The 9,340-nt window shown below is 35.1% G+C and overlaps 1 protein-coding gene across 2 annotated transcripts; it reads left to right on the plus strand.

Moving 5' to 3' along the window:
• The first annotated feature begins 180 nt into the window (after nucleotides 1–180).
• LOC127524038 (integumentary mucin A.1-like) lies at nucleotides 181–8,907 on the plus strand. 2 transcript variants are annotated; one of them, XM_051915344.1, is made up of 12 exons: nucleotides 181–317; nucleotides 879–983; nucleotides 1,087–1,155; nucleotides 1,831–1,860; nucleotides 2,044–2,091; nucleotides 3,957–4,163; nucleotides 6,536–6,568; nucleotides 6,697–6,732; nucleotides 6,851–6,889; nucleotides 7,659–7,691; nucleotides 8,174–8,256; nucleotides 8,429–8,907. In XM_051915344.1, exons 2-12 carry the CDS (start codon nucleotides 926–928, stop codon nucleotides 8,507–8,509), a joined length of 717 nt encoding a protein of 238 aa, XP_051771304.1. In that variant the 5' UTR covers nucleotides 181–317; nucleotides 879–925; the 3' UTR covers nucleotides 8,510–8,907. The 2 variants fall into 2 exon arrangements, with proteins under 2 accessions (XP_051771304.1, XP_051771305.1); XM_051915345.1 differs by lacking the exons at nucleotides 6,697–6,732; nucleotides 6,851–6,889; nucleotides 7,659–7,691.
• Nucleotides 8,908–9,340: the final 433 nt, after the last annotated feature.

The raw sequence follows: 9,340 nt of genomic DNA on the forward strand, positions 1-9,340 counted from the left end.
GTTGCAAGCCTAAACTTGACATAAATGGTAAACTTGTCCCTCAAATCTGATTGGTTGATTGGAATGTTGTTCCAGGATCAACAAAGATGTTGATCCAGGAACATTTTGTACTTGGTGAAATCACGTTCACCCTGTTTGTTTGTTTGTTTGTTTGTGTGTGTGTGTGTGTGTGTGTGTGTGTGTGTGTGTGTGTGTGTGCGGTTAAAAATGACTCCATTCCAGTAGATGTTTTCCCTGTAAACAGTGCCAGGACAAGTTTAAAATCAGTGAAACTTCCTGCTCACACACAGCAGGCGCAAGAGCAGCTCAGAGGAAAGGTAAGTCAAATCTTTCTAATCTGTAATAGTATTCTGTAAGATATTTCATAGATTATCCTTATCTGTGTGATGGAATGAACAACAACATTAAATTCTATTATTATAATAATGGGTATATTTTGCTACAAATAGCAAATCAAGTAGCTTAATGTGTTTATGATTTTATAAAACAGCAATATGTGTTCAATAAAAATTTACCTTTAGTGATACTCAGAATTGTTCTGCTAAGGTATATAGCAGATGTAATTAGGCTTAAATGTGGAATTCAGTTACACTTTATATTGTTTCTTGAACTGTTAGGCAAAATGTGAATTATTTGATAAATCTGTTTATTGTGTAATATATTTCTTGTTGAAATGAATATGTTTTAAAAGTGGAATTGGTTGTTGAAGATGTCTAGTATAAAATAAGACCTTTAGAATATTTTTTTTTCCCAACAAAGTGGCTCCTACAGTCATATTTCAAAGTTGAACATTTTTAATATCTAATAAGTTATTATTATTTCCATTATTCAAGACTAACATCTGTTTTGTGAGAATAATAAATCTCAACTGATTACAGAAGAAGGACTCCTGTCTGCTGGATTAATCTCTACCTTCATCATCATCATGGGATTGTCTCCGGTTTCACAGCTTCTGCTTGTGCTCTTATCAGTCCTGGCCCTGAGTAAGGTTTAGTTTCTGTTTGATTATCAGTCTTATTATGGCAAAGACAATATAAATATACAATTTTGTGTTTCTGAATTTAATCGTCTCTTTTTCTTTAACAGCCAGGGCACAAACGTCAACTCAAACAACAGCTGACACAACAACAGAACCAGCATCAACACAGCCTATAGGTAAATATAGACCTTTGAATTTGTTAGATCGGATGGATCTCCACATCAAAAATATTAAATATATTAGATATGAACCCGAAAGCCAAATCCCTGCCAGAAGATATCAGTCTTCTTTTAGCCTGAGAGTTTGACTGAGAAAGCCAGGGAAGAGCAGAAGCCGGAGATGAAGTGATGGTGGTTAAAAGAGCTATTTAGTGAATAATCTTAGTTGCGTATGTTTCAGTGCTCAGACTTCATCTAAATGTCAATGTCTCAATGCTCACCAGTACAATTCCCAACAAGTGTTATTATTATACCACAGCACACTTAAATGCTTCGCTTAAAGAAAACTGCATTTGTGAATAATTCTTTCATTCTTTCATTCATTCATTCTTTCAGTAGCCACCTCATACACCACCTCATACTCATGAGCTTATCTATATGTTAGTGTAAGAGTGAAAACAAAATAGCTGATATACACAATTAAAATGTCTTCCTCCTTATAGGACCAAAAATATGAGTTATCGTACATGACTCAATATACATTTGTCCAATCTAATGCTTCTCTGACTATCAGTGGCGAGTAGCAAAATCATGGATCAATGCAGGATTAAACTGGAATACAGAAAAAGAAAACTGTACCCGTCAAGTGAGTTCATGAGGTTTTTAATGGTTTGTATTTGTTCATTCTTTCAGGAAGCACCACCACCACCACAGTCCTACCAGGTAATAATGATGCGATTGATAAATGACTATAAACCTTTGGATTAAAAATGTTGTCTATGGTGTCAACTGAACAAACTGATATGAACCTGAGAAATCAGTGAGCATCTTCATGAGGAAAGAAAAGTGTACTCGTCAAGTGAGTTCATGACGCATTTAATAGTTTGTATTTTTACATTCTTTCAGAAACCACCACCACAGAAACCACTGCAGAAACCACCACAACCCTACCAGGTAATAATGCTGGGATTAATAAATGACTCAACACACACCTATGCAATGCTTTTATGTACTTTACAGAATACTTAATAAGTAAGCAATAAGGTACGAGTGACTGTGCTGTATTGTGAATACATTCACAGCTGAAGGGCGTTGTTAGGATCAGTGTAAAGCCTGCATCCCCTTCAGTCGTGACTGCATTCACAACACTAGTAATATAGCCATAAATATATGTATTGATATGTTACTTTTTTGCAGTAATTAATCATTAAATGCCTCGTTCCACAAGAAAAATAGTCCTTGACAGTGACAGTAAATGGCAGGAGAATGTTTCTAGATGTAATGCCTCATCTGATGGAGCTCGAATAAAAACCGAGACTAGTAAATAGTTAATTTTGGCTGAAACACATAATACATGAAACAGTTTTGACAGTATATTGGTTGTTTTTGTTGCTTAGGGTGTTGTGCAGTGATACACAGATCTGTTCGCTGATGCAGTCATAGTATCGTAAATAAAACACGGCTGTTATTGACCAATCGGCACTATCCATTTTATAATACTTCTCAATACTTTTTTTCTTTAACAGAAATCAGAATTGGTATTTTGTTGCTTTTAGTTCAGGTCTGTTATCATTGAGCTCATAATAACCTTTCGCCTTAAAGGGATAGTTCACCTAAAAATGAAAATTATCCCATGATTTACTCACCCTCAAGCCATCTTAGGTTTAAATGACCATCTTCTTTCAGACAAACATAATCGGAGATATATTTAAAAATATCCTTGCTCCTCGAAGCTTTATAATGGTTGTGAATGGGGGCCAAATTTTTTTTGGAAGCAAAAATAAAATGCATCCATAATAAAAGTAATCCATACGGCTCCAGTGGGTTAATAAAGCCCTTTTCGAAGCGAAGCGATGCCATGTGATTTTGTAAGAAAAATATATTTAAAACTTTCTAAATTCAAATAACTAGCTTCCGGTGGACGACCGTACGCATACTGCACAAGTCGACTTGCGCCAAATTAGTAACCCGTGACGCGATGTACAGTATGACGCAGGGTGTAGGAGTATTGTAAGCTTAGACTTTAAAATTTCTCATTTTAGACTTCTAATTCGTGACTGGTGTTTTGTTTTGTTCTATCCTCTGCGCTTCCGTGTTCATCATTGCTTCGGATAAGAGGTTACTCTTCCGCTGCAAATCGAAGCGTACAGCCGTCTGTCGGAAGCACATTATTATAATTAATAAAGTTTTAAATATGGATATTTTTCTTACAAAACCCATCGCTTCACTTCAGAAGGCCTTTATTAACCCCCTGGAGCTGCATGTATTACTTTTATTATGGATGGATGCATTTTTTTTTTGGCTTCAAAATGTGTCAACCCCCTTCACTACCATTATAAAGCTTCGAGGAGCGAGGATATTTTTCAATATATCTTGTGTTCGTCTGAAAGAAGAAAGTCATATACACCTAGTATGGCTTAAAGGTGAGTAAATCATGGGATCATTTTCATTTTTGGATGAATTAACCCTTTAACTCTTGCACTAAATTACATTATTTGTTAAGCTTATATTACACCTTCCATTGGACCACATGAGATCGATTGACCCCACTCCTTCTCTTCCAAGAAAAAAAGATTGATGACTCCTCATACATGACTCAATATACAATTATTTGTCCAATTAAATTCTCTCTAGAACTATGACAGGTACTTTTAGACCTTTGAATTAGAACCAGATCTGTTTTTAAAATGGTGTCAGTTGAACAAACCCGATGTGAACCTGAGAAATCAGTGAGCATCTTCATCAGGAAAGAAAGTTGTTCTCATCAAGTGAAGGTTCATGAGGTTTTTAATGTTGTTTGTATTTGTACATTCTTTCAGAAACCACCACCGCAGAAACCACCACTGAATCCACCACAGAATCCACCACAGAATCGACCACAGAATCCACCACTGAATCGACCACAGAATCCACCACTGAATCCACCACTGAATCGACCACAGAATCGACCACTGAATCCACCACTGAATCCACCACTGAATCCACCACAGAATCCACCACTGAATCCACCACCACAGACCTACCAGGTAATAATGCTGCGATTGATAGATGGCTCATCACATGCCTATGCAATGTAAGCAATAAGGTACGAGTGGCCGTGCTGTATTGTAAATACATTCACGGCTGAAGGGCGTTGTTAGGACCAACGCAAAGCCTGCAACTCCTGCAGTTGTGACTGCATTCACAAAACTAGTAATATAGCCAAAAATATATGTATTGATATGTTACTTTTTTGCAGTAATTAATCATTAAATGCCTCGTTCCACAACAAAAATAGTCCTTGACAGTGACAGTAAATGGCAGGAGAATGTTTCTAGATATAATGCCTCATCTGATGGCGCTCAAATAAAAACTGAGACTAGGAACTGTTCTCATGCGCTGTCATTTTTTTATAACATAACACCAGAAGACTTGTACTTCATTAAATAAATAATAAATAGTTAATTTTGTCTGAAACACATAATACATAAAACAGTTTTGACAGTATATTGATTGTTTTTGGCTATAGACCAATCGGCACTATCCATTTTATAATACTTCTCAATACTTTTTTGCTTTAACTGATATCAGAGTTGTTATTTTGTTGCTTTTAGTTCAGGTCTGTTAACCTTGAGCTCATAATATGCTTTTGCCTTAACTTTTGCACTAAATTACATTATTTGTTAAGCTTATATTACACCTTCCATTGGACCACATGAGATGGACTGACCCCACTCCATCTCTTCCAAGAAAAAAAGATTGATGACTCCTCATAAATGACTCAATATACAATTATTTGTCCAATTAAATTCTCTCTAGAACATTTACAGGTACTTTTAGACCTTTGAATTAGAATCAGATCTGTTTTTAAACGTTGAGCTGATATACACATTTCTTGATATACACAAGTCTTTCTCTTCTAAGAAAAGGGACCAAAAATACTGTATATACTCCTTATACATGACTCTATACAGTTTTTTGTCCAATCAAATTCTCTTTAGAATAAGAATGTCCTTCCCCCTAAAAGCACCTGCTTCTGACTAGCAAGTAGCAAACAGTAGATCAGTGCATTATTCAGTTGTTTTTTTTAATGCCCATCCCAACTTTCTGTTTCAATAGAAAATACATAAACAGAAAAAGAAAGCTGAGCTGAACTCGTCTAGTGAGTTCATGAGTTATTTAATGGTGTTTGTAAGCACACCTCAGTTACAGCAGGTAATAATGCTGCGAGTTACAAAAGACTCATATGCTTATGCAACATTTTTTGTTTTTATTTTTTAATGTATTTTACAGAAGTGTTTCATAATGTAATGCTTGTTTGCATTAACAGACATTATAACAACAGCAGTAGGTAATTATAAAACTTTAAATTCGAACCCATTTTTCTCACCACCTTAAAACACTGATTATGATGTGAATTGAACAAACTCAAGAATGAACCTGAGAAATCAGTGAGCAAATACTGGAAATCAGTGAGTGAAAACCTCCTCCCAAACCTCCTGTTTCAGTAGGAAGTATATCTGCACTCTTTAATTGAGTTCTTAAATGGTTAGTTCACCCAAAAATGAAATTTTTGTCATTAATTACTCACCCTCATGTCGTCCCATAACCCATAAAGACCTTTGTTCATATTTGGAACACAAATTATGATATTTTTGATGAAATCCGAGGGTTTCTGAACCAAACATAGGCAGCAAGGTCATTTTGAGGTCCAGAAGATCAGTAAAGACATCGTTAAAATAACCCATGTGACTGCAGTGGTTCGACTGTAATGTTATGAAGCGACAAGAATACTTTTTGTGCACCAAAAAAACAAAATAACGACTTTATTCAACAATATCTTGTGATGGGCGATTTCAAAACACTGCTTCATGAAGCTTCGAAGCTTTACAAATCTTTTCAAATCAGTGGTTCAGAGCGTGAAAGTCACAGGATTTCAGTAAATGAGGCTTTGTTACGTGTTTCAAAATTTCAATGTTTCACGTGACTTTGGCGTTTTGGTACACGCTCCGAAACACTGATTCAAAACAAAAGATTTGTAAAGCTTCGAAGCTTCATGAAGCAGTGTTTTGAAATCGCCCATCACTAGATATTGTTGAATAAAGTCGTTGTTTTGTTTTTTTGGTGCACAAAAAGTATTCTCATCGCTTCATAACATTAAGGTTGAATCACTGTAGTCACATGAACTGTTTTAAATATGTCTTTAGTAGCTTTCTGGGCATTGAAAGCTGTAAATTATCATGGAGGACTCACTGAGCCATCGATTTTTTTCAAAAATATCTTAATCTGTGTTCTGAAGATGAACGAAGGTCTTACGGGTGTGGAACAACTTTTGGGTGAACTATCCCTTTAAATTGGAATGCAGAAAAAGTGAGTTCATGAGGTATTTAATGGTGTTTGTATGTGTTCATTCCTTCAGTAACCACCACTGAATCCACCACAGCCCTACCAGGTAATAAGACTGCGAGTCATAGATAGCTCATTATTGTCATCACTATGTTATACATAGGAAAAAGATTTACATTCTTTAAGTGCTCATGAGTTATTTAATGGTGTTTGTAATTGCTTTCATGCTTTCAGGACCCATCACATTGGCAACCACCTCAGTTACAACAGGTAATAATGCTGCGAATTACGAAAGACTCATCATACGCTTGTGCAACATTTTTTGTTTTTATTTTTTAATGTATTTTACAGAAGTGTTTTATAATGTAATGCTTGTTTTCATTAACAGGCATTTTTACAACAACACCTGAACTAACAACAGAAGCAGGTAATTAAGAACCTTTAAATTAGAACCCACCTTAAAACACTGCTTATGGTATAATTCCATAGGAAGTATATCTTCACTCTTTAATTGAGTTCTTTAAGGGTTAGTTCACCCAAAAATTAAATTTCTGTCATTAATTACTCACCCTCATGTCGTCCCAAACCCAAATTAAGATGTTTTTGATGAAATCCGAGGGTTTCTGAACCACACGTAGGCAGCAACTTCATTGCACCTTTTGAGGTCCAGAAAAGTAGTAAAAACATTGAGAATACTTTTTGTGCACAAAAACAAAACAAACATAATAACTTTATTTAACAATCTGAACTGTTGTCATACGCAGTTGACGTAGAGAACTCAGTGCAGGCTTCCGTGTTTACGTCCGAACGCCGGTTCAGTATTTGCTGATGCTGTACACGTGAGCAGCACGACGCATGCGTGTGATGCTGACGCAGGAGCCGGCCAATAATGAGTCAGCATTCGGATGTAAACACGGAAGCCTGCACTGCGTTCTTTACGTCAACTTTACGTCAAAAATTGTACAGCTGTGCAATCCGTTCACTGCGCCAATTGCGTAACAGACTGACAGGGAAGAGGAAAAACTGTTGAATAAAGTTGTTATTTTTGTTTTGTGTTTGTGCACAAAAAGTATTCTCGTCACTTCATAAAATTAAGGTCAAATGATCAAAATCATGGATCAAATGATTAAATTGGAATGCAGAAAAAGTGAGTTCATGAGGTATTTAATGGTGTTTGTATGTGTTCATTCTTTCAGTGACCACCACTAAAAACACCACAGCCCTACCAGGTAATAAGTCATGGATAACTCATAATTATCGTCACTATGTTATACATAGGAAAAACATGTTCATGAGTTATGTAATTGTATTTTTGTCCTTTTAGACACCATTTCCACTAGCACAGTCTAACAAGTAATCATTTTGCAGAACTTTTTCTCACATTCAAGGCATCTTATACTACCACATGTTACTGCCACTGTACCTCTTTTTGCCACGGTAGAGACGCCAAAATCACCCTTTAGCGTCTGTTTACCAGGGTTATTTTACTTAACTGAAACCACTATTAAAACATTTTCATGAAATAAAATAAGCATTAACAGAAAACCAAGGCAACATTTCTGTTTTTCATTTTGTCTAAATGAAATACTAAAATAAACAGGAAGGAGTTTTATCAAAATGATGTGTTACTATTATCGGTTTGTTTATATATGTGTGTGTGTGTGTGTGTGTGTGCGCTATTATGCCTTATTATGTGTGTGTTTCCTTTTAGGAAATGTCTTAGGACTTCAAATAAAACTTAGTTCATTTTTAGACCTGACAAAGAAAGCAAACTTTGAGGATTTTTTGCAGCAAGTAAGTCACACTTTTCAATTAAAAGTTGTCTCTTATCGTATATCTCTGACTTTATATCTGACAGTGGTGACTTTATTGATTGTTTAAGTCTGTAAAAAAAGATTTTAAAATAAGAAATGGAGTACAATGGAAATAAAATATATTTTGATCTATCTGCCCATCTTTGTTTCAGCTAAAACAAGTGCTGGTCAGTAATAATGTGTCAAGGAACTTTGAGATGACATTAAGAAACATCAAAAAGACACATCTGTAATACATGGAAGGAACTTAAAAGGCTTAAAATGGTGTCCTTGAAGATGTAGAAACTGACAAAGAGAAGAATGTCACTCCGCAGGAAGGGAGCCTTTATATTTTCTCACCCTTCAACTTTTTATTCTCACATACATATATATAACATAAATCATCCACACACAAACATAAATGAGCATATATAATGAAATGTGATAAAATTAGATAGTGAAATAGATTATATTAATCATATATGTTCCAACCAATTTAGTTTAAATAATAATCATTGTTCCTCTCTTTTTATTGTCCTATAATGATTTGTGTTTTTAAATATCTTTAACGAGTTTCAGGGGTTTAAACTAATCAAACTTTTCTGTAGCATGTGAACAATGCAATTAAACCTGTTCTTTGTCTACAACTCCATTTACCAGAAGCATTACTCATCTGTGTCAAAATACCTGAGTGTATTGTTTTTCATGGACATTACTGTGTAAAATAATGTTACGATAGTGCTTTAGGACAGCAGCTTTCAGCTGGTTTTACACTGGACATCAATTGGCAACACAGTGCCAACCCCTCATGTTTAACATAGTCTGGGTCACAATTTTTCAGTTTTGTTTATGGTTTTTGAGAATGAGGGCATGACGCATTGTTTATGTTGGCAATCTGACTTGTTTCTAGAATGGTTATGGTTTGATACACAAGCTTTGAAAAATGTGGGAAGGTTTTTCTCCTCCCTTTTTTGAAGTTTATTTAAAGCTTGTTTAATTGATTGTGCATTTTATTTTTATTTTTTTATTTATTTATTTTTTTTGAAAACAATTACCTGTGTGTTTGTGTTTAAACAGGGAGTTGA

This window comes from Ctenopharyngodon idella, chromosome 12 (assembly GCF_019924925.1).
Source record: "Ctenopharyngodon idella isolate HZGC_01 chromosome 12, HZGC01, whole genome shotgun sequence".
NCBI classification, from domain to species: domain Eukaryota; kingdom Metazoa; phylum Chordata; class Actinopteri; order Cypriniformes; family Xenocyprididae; genus Ctenopharyngodon; species Ctenopharyngodon idella.